The 17,864-nt window shown below is 39.3% G+C and overlaps 1 protein-coding gene across 3 annotated transcripts in view; it reads left to right on the top strand.

Annotated features, from left to right (window-relative positions):
- Positions 1 to 17,647, top strand: part of UGDH (UDP-glucose 6-dehydrogenase) — a 32,963-nt gene extending 15,316 nt beyond the window's left edge. For all 3 annotated transcript variants that reach the window (XM_004764015.3, XM_045076627.1, XM_004764016.3), the window contains exons 3-12: positions 884 to 985; positions 3,958 to 4,158; positions 4,268 to 4,465; positions 5,504 to 5,651; positions 8,729 to 8,823; positions 11,334 to 11,464; positions 11,684 to 11,817; positions 12,989 to 13,080; positions 13,200 to 13,310; positions 16,275 to 17,647. In XM_004764015.3, coding sequence (XP_004764072.2) covers positions 884 to 985; positions 3,958 to 4,158; positions 4,268 to 4,465; positions 5,504 to 5,651; positions 8,729 to 8,823; positions 11,334 to 11,464; positions 11,684 to 11,817; positions 12,989 to 13,080; positions 13,200 to 13,310; positions 16,275 to 16,385 — 1,323 coding nt within the window. In that variant the 3' untranslated portion in view covers positions 16,386 to 17,647. The remainder of the gene's footprint in view (positions 1 to 883; positions 986 to 3,957; positions 4,159 to 4,267; positions 4,466 to 5,503; positions 5,652 to 8,728; positions 8,824 to 11,333; positions 11,465 to 11,683; positions 11,818 to 12,988; positions 13,081 to 13,199; positions 13,311 to 16,274) is intronic.
- Positions 17,648 to 17,864: the final 217 nt, after the last annotated feature.

Genomic DNA, 17,864 nt, shown 5'->3' with positions numbered 1-17,864 from the left:
TTTTTTTCTCCCTCCCTCCCTTCCTTCCATTCCTTCTTTCCTTACCTTTTTTTTTTTTTTTTTTTTTTGCAAGAATACTTGTTAGGTGGTTTTGTACAGCACAGTATCCTTTTTTTTCTTTTTTTTTTAAAGATGTCATTTATTTATTTGATATATATATAGAGAGAGCACAAGTAGGGGGAGCAGCAGGCAGAGGGAGAGAGAAGCAGGTTTCCCATTGAGCAGGGAGCCCCATGCGGGGCTTGATCCCAGGACCCTGAGATCATGACCTGAGCTGAAGGTAGAGGCTTAATCCACTGAGCCACCCAGGCGCCCCACAGCTCAGTATTCTTAACTATATTTCCTGTTACACTGTATGGGAAAAGTAATAAAATTTTCAGTTAAAGTGTTTCTTACATTAGGACTTAGAAAAAATATATATATTTAGATATGCATAGAGTAGATGTTGACTGTTTGACCACAGGTTATCTGACTTGAATTCTTGGGAGTAAAACCCTGCATTCATGATGATGATGCAAAATCAAATGTTTGCTTGAAATCACAGAAGACCTTGAATTATTCTGATAATTGCCTTGATACTCAGTTAATTGTTAACTCTTATGAAACAATCAGGCACATGGTAAACAATGACACAGTAAAACAACCTGGTGCTTTTATTGTGGCTGAGTCAATTTTGCTCTATTTAGTATTGTTACATAATGTACACTTTTGGCCATTGGTGTATGATCTCAGATTTTTCTACAAAGGTGTTTTTTGAGAGCAAGTCTAGACCTTTAAATTGCAGTATAACTTTCTCCTTTAACAAAGGTAATTCTGTACTATCAGGTTATCTCATAAGACTGGCAAACTGTATACACAGCTCTTTTTTCTTTTTTCTTTTTAGCCAGGACTAAAAGAAGTGGTAGAATCCTGTCGAGGAAAAAATCTGTTTTTTTCTACCAATATTGATGATGCCATTAAAGAAGCTGATCTTGTATTTATTTCTGTAAGTATTTTCTTTGTGTGAGTTTTAACGCATTCTTTTCTACATGGACGTTTCAATGTATTTGGGTAGTCATCTGTCGGTATCAAGCCACATCATTACTTACCATAGAGTTGTGCCATTGAATTTTGGTTGTCACTTTGTCCAACATTTCATTGTATCCCATAATCACCTGGTCAAATATATCACTGATCATTGAACAAATAAATTCAGAAATAGGTCTAGTCTGGGATCTAGAATTAAGAAGCGCTGGTTTGGGCTCATGTGGTAACGGTATATATATTTCATCACTTCTTGTTTCTGCCACTGCTTGGTGGAGGTGAGGTAAAGAGAATTAGCTAAAGCATGTGTGCAAATGTATAGGCATCTCCTATCTAGATGAATTATGTTCTAGAAATAATGTGATTTCTTGTTTTTTAAAATTTTTTAAAAAGATTTCATTTTTAAGTGATCTCTATCCCTAACATGGGGCTCGAATTTGTGGCCCTGTGATCAGGAGTCTCCTGCTCTGCTGAGCCAGCCAGCTGTGCCAGAAGAAGTCAGTTTAACTGAACTCTTTGCAGTTTGGCTTGTGTTGGGTTATAGGCTAGTCCACAGGCATCTTTGGTAATATGGCTAACCTTGTTGGACCTTTGTAATGAAAAAATAGAGCCAGTGCTTGGGAGTGAACTCTGATAATCTAATATTCAAACCAAGGTGAGTTCTTGCTGTCCTCGTAACCATTTGCTCAAATCTTCTGTGTAATAGTATAGTGATCACTAATATATGGTTGAGCTAGGGTGTTCTATGACTCAAGACCTTTAGGGCCTTAAAGAATAAAGGGAAAGTCAGTGGCGTGGGCTTTGACTGAGTCCCATGAACTAATGGAAAGAAATATCATAGTAGGGTCCCTAGAGGGTAAATGTTGTTGAATTGATTATGCATGTTGTTAATGATTATATGTTGTTGAATTAGGGGTTGTTTCTGACTGATGAGACAAAAGCAGTACTATTAAGATAAGTTAAATCCAGAAGAAAGTGGTAATGAAGCCAGTGGTGAAGCCATTATAAATTCAGTCTCTCTTTTGGCATTCTTAATTACTTCAGAGAAATTGGTACAGCTTCTGTGACTCGCCTACCCATCCTCTACTTAAGCTTGGAGAAGGTTAAGAAGCAAGGCATAGAAAATGAGAAAAGATTTTGGGGTAGCTGGGTACTTGGGGAAAATCACGAAGTTATCTTAGTCCAACTTCTAGATAACCAGAGTCTGGAATGGGAGTAGGGGAATTTTCTGTTTTAAAAAAAAAAAAAAAAAAAATATATATATATATATATATATATATATATATATATATATATATATGGATCTATTCTAAGGCAGTAGAGTCTACTTTAGGGTGGTCTGGCCAGACAGCTAATTTTACACTTGCCTCTCTGCAGAAGCCTGAGCTGCCCTGGATCTTTCTAAGCTATTACTTTGCATACCTCTTATGGTAATTTATTACTGTATAACTCACACCTACTTCTCTTTATTCTCTGGATAAGCTTTTTAGGATTTATTTGTGGTCTGCTTTTCATTATGGAAAATATCAAATTCATACAAGAGATGGAGGCAATAATATAATGAAATCTATTTACCCATTCTCTACTGTCAGCAGTTACCATGGCTGATCTTGCTTCATTTACTACTTCTCTCCCTTTCCTCCTACCCCAGGCTAATTTTAGGCATATTCTAGGTAGGAATAGTTGTATATGAATCAGTGTGCAATTGTTCTCTTCAGAGCACCTGTATGAGGGGAAGCCATCTGATCCTCTATCATTTTTAGCATGTTCCGCCTTATCCTGTTAGCGGTCTTGGCCCTTGTGTGCTCTGGTGAACACTGACTTCCATGTCTAAGGCTTTTCCTAAGTCGTTCCATGCAAATAAACAGCTTTTGTTCTCCGGATTTTCACACCTCAATGCAGTCTTTGAGTTTTGATTTATTTCGGCTTGCTTCCTTTTTTAGTCCCCCGTTAGGTTATAAGCTTGTCAAGAGACAAGAACTGGTACCACTAATTACTGGTTCAAAAACTCTTCTTGTGTAAGGGACACCTGGCTGATTCAGTGGTAGAGCATAAGACTCAGTCTTAGGATCCTGAGTTCAAGCCCCACATTGGGCATGGAGCCTGCTTAAACACACACACACACACACACACACACCACTCTCTCTGTCTCTCTCTTCCTCTATAGAATTTTGGGCTTTTTGGACTGCTTTGATTTTTACCAAAGCATTATAAAAGTGCTTTGATTTTTACCAAAGCATTATAAAACCCACATGTTAGATTTTTAGAGAGCATGCTATCCTCATTTTTCCAATGAGGTAGTTGAAACAAAGGTAGCTACATTTCTCCAAGGTTACATGGTACAGCTAAGCCAAAAGGAAATGCCTAGAGTCTGGACTCATGATTTCTTTTTCTTTCTGTTTGATAGTTGCCTACATAGTATTGTGAGTCCTAAAGATGCTAGATAATGTCTCACTTTAATGAGCTAAGAAAACATTTGTGAATGATACCGCAAATACTTTTAAAAAGCTATTGATTTTGGTCTATTAGAAAGGAGGATAGAAAAGGTTTTAAAGACCTGGATATATTGCATACAATAAAGAGGAAAGGAAACTTACATTTCATTTCAGCCTGTGAACTCCTCGAGGACAGGAACAGTCTCATTCATCTTTGTATCTCCAGGGCTTAGCTTGGAAGCTGCCTGCCTGGGTATCTGTCATTATACAGGAGCTTCTCAACAAAAATTTGTTCAATGAGTTCCCCAGATGCTTCAGGCATCTGTCTGATGATTATATTATTAAAATGTATCATTTCCATGAAACTAATAGGGGGTTAAATGAAAGCTAATGATAATAGCTTCCCGCTTAACTAGTTAACTGATGGCTCGAGGTTCATCTTGAAATCACTGAATCTCTCATGGATATTTTCATTCATAATTCCATGTGCTTTCATCAGGTGAACACTCCAACAAAAACCTACGGAATGGGGAAAGGTCGCGCGGCAGACCTGAAGTATATCGAGGCTTGTGCCAGACGCATTGTGCAAAACTCACACGGGTACAAAATTGTGACAGAGAAAAGCACAGTTCCAGTGCGAGCAGCAGAAAGTATTCGTCGAATATTTGATGCAAACACAAAACCCAACTTGAATTTACAGGTATAAACAAAGGCAGCCCTAGAACCTGATTCTTACATAAATATTGATGCCTTATAGTCGCTCCCGGTTAATTCTAAGTTTGAAACTTGGCTTTGCGTTGGGATTCTAGGTGCTGTCCAACCCTGAGTTCTTAGCGGAAGGAACGGCCATCAAGGACCTGAAGAACCCGGACAGAGTGCTGATTGGAGGGGATGAAACCCCTGAGGGCCAGAAGGCCGTGCAGGCACTGTGTGCTGTGTACGAGCACTGGGTTCCCAGAGAAAAGATCCTCACCACTAATACTTGGTCTTCAGAACTTTCCAAACTGGTTGGTACACAGCGTTCAACCCTCCATGAAATACAAAGCTAAGGACTAATTTCTCTTAAGCCTAATAAGCCACATAGGTACTTTCTTGTCCATTGTGAAATAATTTTCACAAGGGAAATAAAATATCACAGTATAAAATGTTCTAGAAAATTCTAAATTTCTTTTAAGGTGTTATTTATTTATTTGACACAGAGAGATTTCGCAAGTAGGCAGAGAGGCAGGCAGAAAGAGAGGGGGAAGCAGGCTCCATGCTGAGCAGGGAGCCCGATGTGGGGCTCCATTTGAGGACCCTGAGACCATGACCCGAGTGGAAGACAGAGGCTTAGCTCATTGAGCCACCCAGGTACCCCAAATTCTAACTTTTTAATAAAATGTAACATAAGATGGAGAGTACACTAAAAATAGTAGTTTTTAATGGGGCTCCTGGGTGCCTCAGTTGGTTGAGTGTCTGATTCTTGATTTCGGCTCAGGTCATGATCTCAGGTCATGGGATCCAGCTCTCAGTCAGGTTCTGTGCTCAATGGGGAGTCGGCTTGAGATTCTCTCTCTCCTGTTCTCTCTGCCTCCCCTACCCCTGCGCTGGCTTGCTCCCTTTCTCTTTCTCTCTCTCTCAAATAAATCTTTAAAAAGAAAATAGTTTTTAAAATCACTCTTTCTATTTTTAATCCCAATTAATCCTCTTTCTTCTCTAATTTAAAATATTTCCCTTGGGATGCCTGGATGGTTTGGTCAGTTAAGGTCACGATCTCAGGGTCCTGGGATGAAGTCCGTTGTCCAGCTCCCTGCTCAGTGGAGAGCCTGCATCTCCCTGCTTGCGCTCGCTCTTTCTCTCTCTGACAAATAAATAAATAATCTTTAAAAAACAAAAACAAAAACAAATTTTCCTTTACCAGCACATCCATAGCCTCCTCAAATTGAGCCCATTAGTAACTTCTCTATCTCCCTCAGTAATTATATCAACTCGATGAAATATAATCCTGACATAGAAAATTGCTATTTTAACTCATCGTACTTTTCCTTTCTTTTTTTCCCCCAAAGGCAGCAAATGCTTTTCTTGCCCAGAGGATCAGCAGCATTAACTCCATTAGCGCCCTCTGTGAAGCCACAGGGGCTGATGTAGAAGAAGTGGCAACAGCCATTGGAATGGACCAGAGAATTGGAAATAAGTTTCTGAAAGCCAGTGTTGGTAAATTGAAATGTTTCTATACATAAAGGAGGTTCCTGTGGCTAGGTCTCTAACTTTAAGGACGTCTTTGCATAATTTAATGCACTTAGAGTAATGATTCCATGACATGTGTAGCCTTCAACCTGTCAAGAACTTGCCAAGTGAAGCGATAATTAAACTTACATTATTTTAATAATCACTGATTGATTAGTAAGATAAGCATAGTTTGCCATTTTAGGGGGATTAATTAATATTTAGTTAGAACATTTAGGAAGAGTAAATTGGGGAGACCTATGAGTTAGGAAATAACTCAATACCTTACTAAAGCAAACAGGAAGAAAATTCCCTGTCATTTGCTTTGCCTACTAATATATACATTCAGAAATGTGGCCTTGGTGAAAGACAGTTGGTCCTCATTATTTGCCAGGTCTGTACGTATGAATTATCCTACTTGCTGAAACTTATTTGTAAGCCCTAAATCAATGCTTATAGTGCTTTCGTGGTCATTTGTAGACATGGAGAGCAGCAAAAAAATTGAGTCACCAACACAGACCTTCCCAGCTGAAATTGTGTCATGCAGTGCACTTATTTTCTGGTTTCAGCTCCCATTCTGTAAACAAATGCTCTTTTTGTGATCTACTTCGTGCCACATTTTTTACATTTTTTGTGCTTTTTGGTGGTGATTTCATTTTTTTAAATGGCCCCCAGGCATATTGCGTGCCACGCACTAATGCTAGCTAGTGTTCTGAAATGCCAGGAGCCTGTGATGTGTGCCCCTCAGACAAAATACCTGAGGTCAGAAAAACAAATACCATGTGATTTCACTCATGAAATTCAGGCATGAGTTCGAGTACATCAACAAGATATATTTAAATGAGGTGTCTTTATACACACAAAAATAAAAACAGGGATGCCTGGCTGGCTCAATTGATAGAACATACAGTTCTTATCCTCTGGGTCATGAGTTTGAGCCTCATATTGGGGGTAGAGATTATTTTAAAAAATAAAAAAGCAACACAAAACGATTATGTATCAACAAAACTAAAATACAACCTACTGAATGGGAGAAGATTTTGCTAATGACATATTCGATAAATAGTATCTAAAATATATAAAGAGGGGCACCTGAGCGGTTCAGTGGGTTAAGCCTCTGCCTTTAGCTCAGTCATGATTTCAGGGTCCTGGGATCAAGACCCTCATCAGGCTCTCTGCTCAGTGGGGAGCCTACTTCCCCTTCTCTTTCTGTGCCTGCCTCTCTGCCTACTTGTGATCTCTCTTTCTCTGTCAAATAAATAAATAAAATCTTTTAAAAAAGTAAATAAATAAAAAATATAAAGTACTTATATAACTCAACACCCAAAAAACTAAATAATCCAATAAAAAATGGTTAGAGGGCACCTGCCTGGCTCAGTTCATAGAACATGCGACTCTTGATCTCAGGGTCATGAGTTCAAGTTGCATTCTGGGCATAGAACTTTAAAAAAGGGTGCGGGTAGAAGACATGAACAAACATTTCTCCGAAGAAGACATACAGATGGCCAACAGACACATGAAAACATCACTCAACATCAGGGAAATACAAATCAAAACCACAATGAGATATCACCTCCTAACTGTCAGAATGATTAAAACCAACAACACAGGAAACCACAAGGTTGGTGAGGATGTGGAGAAAAAGGAGTTCTCATGCTCTGTTGGTGGGAATACAAACTGGTGCAGCCACTCTGGGAAACAGTATGGAGGCTCCTCAAAAATTAAAAATAGAAACACCATATGGTCCAGTAACTCCGCTACTGGGTATTTACCCAGAGAATACAAAAACTCTGACTGGAAAAGATACGTGCACCCTTATGTTTACTTTTATGAACATGATTTACAATAGGCAAGATAAGGAGGCAACCCAAGTGTCCAATGACAGGTGAATGGGTAAGGAAGACGGGGTGTATATACACAATGGGCTATTACTCAGCCATAAAAAAGAATGAAACGATGCTATTTGCACCAACAGGAAGGGATCTAGAGAGAATAATGCTAGAGAAATAAGTCAGTCAGAAAAACAAATACCATGTGATTTCACTCATATATGGAATTTAAGAAACAAAACAAGCAAAGGAGAAAAGAGACAAACCAACAAACATAAGGATAGTGTAGCCAGAGGGGATGGGGGGGGATGAGGGAAACAGGTGATGGGGATTAAAGACTTAACCATAGCTATTTTATTACATATTGTCTGACTGCTTTTGAGCTGCAAAGGCAGAATTATATAGTTGTGCTCACGAAGGCTAAAATATTTACAGTTTGTCCCATAAAAGTTTACCAGCCCTGTGCTAAAGTAAGAGATGTGGGGCAGTGATACTAGATGAATGAGAAATAAAATAGAAAATGTAGCCATATAAAACATTAACTAGAAGATTATCTGGAAATTGTTTATAGAGTTTATTAGTTGCTTGAAGATTTCACGCAATCTCCAAATCCACTAAATTTCTGACATCTGAATTTTATTATTAAAAATTCTAGGGGCACCTGTGTGACTCTTGGTTAAGTGTCTTAGCCTTGATTTCCACTCAGGTCGTGATCTCAGGTTTATGAGATCCGCAGTAGGCATGGAACCTGCTTAAGATTCTCTCTCTCCCTCCCCCTCTGACTCTCCCATCCTTCCCCTCTCTCTAAAAAAGGAAAAGAGGGGCTCCTGGGTGGCTCAGTTATCAAGTGTCTGCCTTCAGCTCAGGTCATGATCCTAGGGTCCTGGGATCGAGCCCTGCATCAGGCTCCATGCTCAGCGGGAAGCCTGCTCCTCTCTCTCCCACTTCCCCTGCTTGTGTTCCCTCTCTCACTGTGTCTCTGTCAAATGAATTAAAAAAAAAAAAAAGAAAGAAAGAAAGAAAGAAAAAGAAAAAAAAATCCTGTCATAGGGCCATCTGGCTGCCAGTCAGTAGTGCATGTGACTCTTGATCTTGGAGTTGTAAGTTCGAGACCCATGTGGGGTATGGAGTTTACTTAGAAAAAAAATTCTAGCATAGTCCCTCAAATTTATGACAGATTTGTCACATAATTCAGTTATGGTTCATAAATGAAAATATTGCCACTTCTTTCTTCAGGTTTTGGTGGAAGCTGCTTTCAGAAAGATGTTCTGAATTTGGTTTATCTCTGCGAGGCTCTGAATTTGCCTGAAGTAGCACGTTATTGGCAGCAGGTATTAATCTTTATAGCCAACAACTTTTGATTAACTTCTAATTAAAACATGTCACCCTTTGTCTGTAAAATGTTTTTGATAGGATTTATTTACTCCAGGAACTCATGTCTCATTCTTTTCATTTATGTTAGTTTTATTTATTAGTCTTCTGTGTTTTTGATTTGTCTTTTTTGCTAATGAACTCTGATGGAAATTTCTGGTAAACCATGTTACTATTAGTTTTATGACAAGTTTGCTCCCAGAGGAAAGCAAGAACTATTATTCTTTTTGTGGGGAAAGGGGTAGAGGGAGAAGAGGCCTCAGCATGGAGCCCGACATGGGGCTTGACCTCATGACCCTGAGATCATGACCTAACTCAATATCCAGAGTCAGATGCTTTTTTTTTTTTTAAGATTGATTTTATTTATTTATTTATTTATTTATTTTGACACAGACACAGCGAGAAAGGGAACACAAGCAGGGGGAGTGGGAGAGAGAGAAGCAGGCTTCACGCACAGCAGGGAGCCCTATGTGAGGCCTGATCCCAGGACCCTGGAATCTTACCTGAGCTGAAGGCAGACGCTTAACTATCGAACTATCAAGCCACCCAGGTGCCCCTTCACATCTCTCTCTCTCTCTCTTTTTTCTTTTTTAAAATTTGTCACTGGTGGGTGATGGGGAGCAACAGGAAAACTATTATTCTTAATTATAATTCCTTTTGGGCACCTCGGTGGCACTGTCAGTTAAGCATACAACTCTTGGTTTGGGATCGAGTCCCACCTCGGGCTCCACGTTCAACATGGAGTCCGCTTGAGATTCTCTCTCCTCCGTTTCCCCCTGCCCCACACTCTAGCTCACTCTCTCTCTAAAATAGAAAAGTAAATCTTGTAAGAAATTATAACTCTTCTGGGACACCTGGGTGGCTCAGTCAGTTGGGCAGCTACCTTTGGCTCAGGTCATGATCCCAGGGTCCTGGGATCAAACCTCACACGGGCTCCCTGCTAGCAGGGTGTCTGCTTCTCCTTCTGCCTCTGCTTCTCCCCTGCCTGTGTGCTCTCTCTCACTCACTCTTTCTCTCAAATAAATAAATAAAATCTTTAGAAATAAATAAAAGAATATTTTTTAAAGTAAAAAATTATAACTATTTTCGATCTTAAAGACAGAAAATCAAAATAAAGAAAGAACCTGTATCGTAATGCTTTCTAGTGGTTTGTGTGTGTTGATACCTGTTTTGTCCTTTTGAGATTCACAGAGCTGAAATTAGAGATCCTTCCCAAATTGAAAATAGAGTTCATATTAATTGAGTGCTGTCTCTGAACGAGGCATTCTTTTTTTAGGTACTTTGCACGTAGTATTTCGTTTAGTCCTCGTCACTAGTATTATCCCCAAATTATAGGTGAGGAAACTGAGTCTTAGAGATTTTAAATAATTTGTCCAAGACACCAGCCAGTATATATATCTTCCCCAAAAGTTTTTCTGCAAGTTTATGGTTTTTTAGATTTCAGCAGTGGGTGAGAATATAAGAAAATCTACTTTTAAAGAAAAATATATAATGTAACAGTTTCACTCAATCCAGTGAGATGACTTTATCTTCCTGTCCATCATGGCAAAAATACAGATAAATGCTTGATTTGGGGGGTCTCATTTCCCAAGCTCTCAAATTTCGAGGCAGCCCCTAAAAATCAGAGCCTTAAAAAAGTAAAAACCAACCCCTTTGCTTATATTCCTCTGGTCATGAATATGAAGATTGTTTATAAACTCTTAGGCGAGTAAAGGATTAGGTGCCCAGAGACTTTTACACTTATAATAATATCGCTTTAAAAACTTTGCCAAGGGAGAGGGGCACCTGGGTGGCTCAGTTGGTTAAGCTTCTGACTCTTGATTTCAGCTCAGGTCATGATCTCAAGGTCATGAGATCCCCCTGGGCCTGCTTAAGATTCTCTCTCTCCCTCTCTTCCCCTCCCCCTCCCTGCACACACTCCCTCTCTCTCAACAAAACAACAAGTTTGCCAAGGGTTAGTGGTATTTTGACTCATCTAGAGGGCAGGTGTAACTCTGTGCAGTTCAACTGTTCTCTGTCCACTTTCTACTCACTGGTGAGGGGTGACGGGTAAGCATAGGGGGGGATGTTTTGGGGTTTGATTGGTTACAGCTTTGCTCTTACAGGGTTTGGAAAAGTTGGCTAAGGAGAACACTTGTTTTCTATGTGGATTTTTAGGCTGTTCTTGCAGCTAGATCCCTAATGGGGTTGAAACTTAACTGTGTGCCCCATCTTTATATCTATTCTATCCCAGATGGGTGCATGGAAAGTTAAGCCAAATGAAAATTTTTATGATGGCTTTAAGTGGTGGGGTGCTAATTCTTTTTTTTTTTTTAATCAATAGATACTGAAGAGGTTGATTAATCTTTGCCCCCTGTTACTATTCATACAATAGTACTGTAAACTGTGAGCAGTGTATGGCATAGGCCACTCCTCTTTTAACCACACTCATTATACAGGCAACATTGCATAACTGTACGTGTAATTTCAGGTTATAGATATGAATGACTACCAGAGAAGGAGGTTTGCTTCCCGGATTATAGACAGTTTGTTTAATACCGTAACTGATAAGAAGATAGCTATTTTGGGATTTGCATTCAAAAAGGACACCGGTGATACGAGGTACCAGTTCTTTAAAATATTTCAACCCCTTTGAGATTTTGATTTTTAGTGGTGGATGTGTGTATGTGAAATATATGCATATATATTGAGTATGAAGAATAAAAATAAAGTGAACATCTTTATCCTCACAAGAGATAGAATCTTTCCTCTGTAAGCTTCTAGATTATTAGAATATATGCCATTTCTAAGCTTAGAAACACTGATTTTTTTTTCCTTCAGAGAATCTTCTAGTATATATATCAGCAAATATTTGATGGATGAAGGTGCACACCTCCATATATATGATCCCAAAGTACCAAGGGAACAAATAGTTGTGGATCTTTCTCACCCAGGAGTTTCCCAGGATGACCAAGGTAAGGCTTTGAGTCTCATGAGTCACTTTGAGTATGGGCCCCAAAACCTGTTTGTTTTCTAGAAACCTTTGGTTGTTCTGTCGTTGTGTGCATGTGTGTTTTAATGAAATACTGCGTTTAAAAAATGTTTTCATTCCAGTATAGTTAACCTACAGTATTACATTATTTTCAGTATTATTACAGTATTTGTTTCTGGTTTATAATTTACTGATTCAACAATTCTGTACATTACTCAGTGCTCATCAAGGTAAGTATTCTCTTTAAACCTCATCACCTACTCACCCATCCCCCACCCGCCTCCCCTCTCATAACCTTAGTTTGTTCTCTATAGTTAAGAGTCTGTTTCTTGGGGCGCCTGGGTGGCTCAGTGGGTTAAGCCTCTGCTTTCCGCACAGCTCATGATCTCAGCCTCCTGGAATCAAACCCCCGCATCTCGCTCTCTGCTCGGCAGGGATCCTGCTTCCCCCTCTCTCTCTGCCTGCCTCTCTGCCTACTTGTGATCTCTGCCTGTCTCTGCCAAGTAAATAAATAAAATCTTTTTAAAAATAAGGTCTGTTTTTTGGTTTGTTTCCCTTTCTCTCTTGTTTTCCTTTGTTTGTTTGTGTTGTTTCTTAAATTCCACATGAGTGAAATCACATGGTACTTGTCTTTCTCTGACTTGTTTCACTTGGCATAATACACTCTAGCTCCATCCATGTCATTGCAAATGGCAAGATTTCATTCTTTTTTTATGGCTGAATAATATTCTGTCATGTGTATGTGCGTGTGTGTGTGTGTTAGAGAGACATCTTCTTTATCCATTCATCTATTGTTAAACATTTGTGTTGCTTCCGTGGTTATTCCATTTTTATCGTTGGTATGATAAATTAAACTCTTAGACATTGTTCCATCAACTTTGATTTGACATGATTAACAGTGGGTTAGTCTAATGGGTTTTCCAACATATTCTGAAAAGCCCCCGAGGTTCCGAGGAGATACTGCTAGGGCAAGAATCAGGTGCTCCAGGCACCCATCATTGCTCTTATTCTCATTTCAACCAGAAATGAGTGACCAAAGAGGGTCATTCCACTTCTGTCAGACCCTCAATCTGCCTGCAATCCTAGTATTAAAGTGCATAATTATAAATAACCCCTTTCTTATTATCAGTTTCTTATGGCTCTTGTTGTTATAGTGTCCCGGCTTGTGACCATTTCCAAGGACCCATACGAAGCATGTGATGGCGCCCATGCTGTGGTTATTTGCACAGAGTGGGACATGTTTAAGGTGAGGTGACAAAAGTCATATTAACAAAAATTTTAGAAGGATTCTGGTATCATTTGGGGTTGAGTATGTGTTCATGTATATGTTCTAATTTTTTTTTTTTTTTGCTTCTGTCTTTATAGGAACTGGATTATGAGCGTATTCATAAGAAAATGCTGAAGCCAGCCTTTATCTTTGATGGGCGGCGTGTCTTGGACGGGCTCCACAATGAGCTACAAACCATTGGCTTCCAGGTCATTATGATCCCAGATGGGTCTGGTTTTGTTTGCTTGGTCATTTGCTTTTTAATGTGTTTGAGTTTTAGAATTTTAATATTTTCTACTTTAGCAATAACATAACTTGGGGCAACATGTTAGTTCTCTGGGAAATCTCTATGTGATTTCTGTAATTACTTTATTCCCTCCTTGATTTGTGATCTAAAGATCATTTAGTATTTGTCTACCTTGCCTTACCTCATATTAAGATCAAGTAAGAGGGGCACCTGGGTGGCTCAGTGGGTTAAGCCTCTGCCTTCGGCTTGGGTCATGATCTCAGGGTCCTGGGATCGAGCCCTGCATCGGGCTTCTTGCTTAGTGGGGAGCCTGCTTTTCCCCCTCCCACTCCCTCTGCCTGTGTTTCCTCTCTTGCTGTGTCTCTCTCTGTCAAATAAATAAAATCTTTTTTTAAAAAAGAAAACCTTAAAAAAAATTTAATTATTTTAGAAAAAAAGTTAATTTTTTTCTTCCCAGAGTCACTCAGGCTGCTCTGTCAAACTGTCTGCAACACATTGACCCCCTCAGAGGCCAGGTCTCTTATTCCTATATGAATGTTTTGAAAACTGCAAAATGGGGACACCTGGGTGGCTCAGTTGGTTAAGTGTCTGCCTTCAGCTCAGGTCATGATCCTGGGGTCCTGGGATCAAGACCAACATCAGGCTTCTTGCTTAGCAGGGAGCCTGCCTCTCCCTCTCCCTCTGCCTGCCGCTCCCCCTGATTGTGCTCTCTATCTGACAAATAAATTAATAAAATCTTAAAAAAAAAAAAGGCAAAACAAAACTGCAAGGTGCAGTATATCGTCACATGTTGTACGGGATCCTGAACCATCTGAGTGTTCAACACTGTCCCAGCACCTCAGAGGTCTGAGTGAAAAGTATGGGAGCTTCCATGGGACTGGCGCTTTTTAATTAATTCCAAGTTTGTCAATTAATTATGGAATGTTTAGAGAGCCGACAGTAACCCGAACAATACATTCTATGTTGCATCAATTTCATTTTTCCCTGGGAGCCCCAAGAGTATTAATAAGAAGGAGGTACTTTCCATCTCCTCAGACAGCGTGTATGTGGGGGCGGGAGGCTTGAGGGGAGGTTGCGAAGGATGAAGAAATACGCCAGGAGAGGGCAGTCAGCAGAATCCTCGAGCAGAGCAGGGCCGGGCAGGGCGCGGAGCTTGCTGTGCACATCTCAGTGCCGGCTGCCTCGGAGACATACCGATTGGGCCTTATCTGCTGCTTAGAAGATCTGATCTGGTTCTCATGACCTGTCACTGACTTGTTGAAGATCCTTCCTACTTAGAATTCATTGCTCATTTCTCATTCATGAGGGATTCACTTGCAACCAGAAGCAGATGACATCCTTGTCTGTTAACACTCCACCAGAGACCCTGGGGATTTTTCTGTCCGCCCCTCCTTAGTGAGTAACAACATGACTGCTTTTTCCAGTCATGACTTAAACTGAAGCAATGTTATTTTTTAAAGATGACTTCCAAGGCACAGACACATTTTCTCTTCTATTTTTATGACTCGTCTAAGGGAGAAGAGATACAAAGATAGATAAATAGATTTAATGTGAGTTTGAGTTCTTATAAAAGTTAATTTCTTGTAGTAGGGATTTATTTATTTATTTTTATTTTTAAAGATTTTATTTATTTATTTGACAGAGAAAGACACAGCAAGAGACGGAACATAAAGTGGGAGAGGGAGAAGCAGGCTCCCCGCTGAGCAGGGAGCCCCAAACGGGGTTTATTCCCAGGACCCTGGGGTCATGACCTGAGCCGAAGGCAGATGCTTAACAACTGAGCCACTCAGGCACCCCTGTAGTTAGGGATTTAAAAAAATAGGAAAAATATTAGGAATGGAATCACTAAATAAAGGGCATATATAAGTCATTGAGACAATTGATGAATACAATGCAGAAGCCCTTTGAGTCAGAATTAAATATTAATTTTTAACTCAAAGGCACTTATGAAAATTGTATAGTATATTTTTGCTGGAGAGAGGAGCTAAAATTATGGTCATTGAAGAAGCAGTGCCTTTAAAAATAAGATGAATGATTTTGGATATGTGAGGAACAGTTTAAAATGTAATATGCAAAATAAAAATAGACTACCATTTATTTATTAAAGGCTGACTTGTCTGTCAGACACAGTGCTGAGCACTTTATCTGCTTTAATCCATACCACAGCCTTTTGAAATGAGTGGTTGTAACACCGTTTATAAATGAGGAAGGAAGACCTAGAGAACCTGGGTGGACGCAATTATCAGTCAGGAATCCAGCTGGGGCCTTTCAGACTCAGAAGCCTGAATTCCTGAAATCTATGCTGTGACCGCTTATGCTAATTCCTTAGAATAAGGGAAGCAGACATGAGAAGAGAGTTTGAGAAAGAATGTGATTCCCCTGGAACCTGGTCTGTGAGTTGCTTTCATTCACGTGCTGAGACACTGGTGGCACGTGAGTCTGTCCTCTGTGTGAGGGCGTCTGGTGTCAGGAGTGGCAGTTATAAGAGTCTCCAGACATGGCTAGGAAGAGGAGAGTGTGTAGACTGACTCTAGAAACATAAAAAACGTGGAAGGAACCAAAGATCTTTTGTAGCAACCCAGACAACTTGAGACCCTCTTTTGCTTTTATTTATTTTTAAAGATTGATTGATTGATTGATTGATTTGAGAGAGAGAGAGAGAGAGACAGTGAGAGAGGGAACACAAGCTGGAGGAGTGGGAGAGGGAGAAGCAGGCTTCTTGCCGAGCAGGGAGCCCTACGCGGGGCTCGATCCCAGGACCCTGGGACCATGACCCGAGCCGAAGGCAGACACCCAACACCTGAGCCACCCAGGCGCCTCCCTCTTTTGCTTTTAAAAGGAAAAAAGAAAAAATAAATAAATAAAAAAATAAAAGGAAAAAAGAATACTCGAGATTTTCTTTCTAAAGTCTTTTTTTCTCCTCTAGATTGAAACAATTGGAAAAAAAGTGTCTTCAAAGAGAATTCCATATGCTCCTTCTGGGGAAATTCCAAAGTTCAGTCTTCAGGATCCACCGAACAAGAAACCCAGAGTATAAACATTGCCATTTTTATTTATAATTTTTTTGGTACTTTAGGATAGCAGATATCTACCTGATATTAAATGGTAAACGAACAAAGTGTTTTTAAGGAAATAAGCTATTTTTTTAATAATCAAATTTATATTAGCTGTATGAGAATTAGCGTATCTGGTATTATGAATCTAGAATATTTTTTACATATTTTTATAATGTTGTTACTTAAGTGATTGGATGAGTGGTAAATAATCATGTCGGTTTTAATGGTGTCGATTTTTGTAAAATAAAAATTAAACTTGAAACACTTTTTACTTTACAAAATGTCCATAGGCAGCACTTTTAATATCACATTATAAGGGAAAAGGCACTCTCTCGGGTTTTCTGATCATTGGTTTATTTACTTGTCATTAAATATGTATTTTAAATCATGAGATTGCTGTCCTAAATATTGGGCTAAACCTGCTACTCTTTCAAAAAGTGTCCTGGAGACTTAGAGATTTCCAGCTTAACTGGGTAAGGCATTTGCCAAGCCGTTTCCTGTCTCTCTGAACCTGGAAGGAGGATGCAGCGGGCAGCATGGGGCCTTGTGTGCTTTTCTTTTTTTTTTTTTCCTTTGGATGTGCTCAAAATATTTTCCCTCTGCTTCCATGTTACTAGTGACACTACAAGTTTGGTTTGGGTAATGTTCCTTTGCTCCTTTTGTTTTAAGGAGCTGTGTTGTTTTTTTTACCCCCAGAAGATCATCACTGCTCAATTCCAATCAATTCGAATAAGACTAAAAGGCAATTTTCTTTTTAACATGAAGAGAATATCAGTATTGGTCTAGTTTAGTCTTCACACCTCATTTTTTCTCACCAATCACTATTATTTTAGTTCAAGAGCCAAAAATATTTGTTGCCTCTATTTTGCATTTTTATTTCTATAGCTTGTTGAAGTTTCCCCTTTTTCTTTAAATAAGAAAACCAATATGTATGAACTTAAAGCAGTAGATTTTACAAATTCTGTATAGCATAACTCTAAAATGAGAATTTTTATGTTTCCATGTGCTTTTTTCTTATGTCTCTTACTGACTTTTATTTTCTCTTGTCCTTTATCATTATTGAAATATGTCAGATGTCCATCTGATGCTTGTGCTTTGCTGAGAATGTACAAATCAAGTGAACGATACAGTGTCATCCTTTAGGAATTTTGCAGCTCAGTAAGAATGCAGAGACAAATATACAGATGAGGACAGACATCTGTACCGATATCAAATACATAAATAAAATATTCTCTATCAACAATTGCATGGGTGTATTTTTTGTCATAGTGCAAGTAACAAATGAGTTGTGACAGTCTGACATTAGACAGAAAAATGTTACTCCTTGCTTCTTTGAGAAAAGGTATTACATCATTCAAGTGATGTAAGAAAGGGTGGGAATTTAGCAAATAGATCACGCATTGGCAAACCAAAGCTCATGGGCCAAATCTGGGCAGCCACTTGTAAGCTAAGAATGGTTT

Source organism: Mustela putorius, unplaced genomic scaffold (genome assembly GCF_011764305.1).
Source record: "Mustela putorius furo isolate JIRA1106 unplaced genomic scaffold, ASM1176430v1.1 tig00000083_pilon_pilon_pilon, whole genome shotgun sequence".
NCBI lineage: Eukaryota > Metazoa > Chordata > Mammalia > Carnivora > Mustelidae > Mustela > Mustela putorius.
Note: the sequence above shows the minus strand (reverse complement) of the source record. Positions and strands in the feature narration are given on the sequence as shown.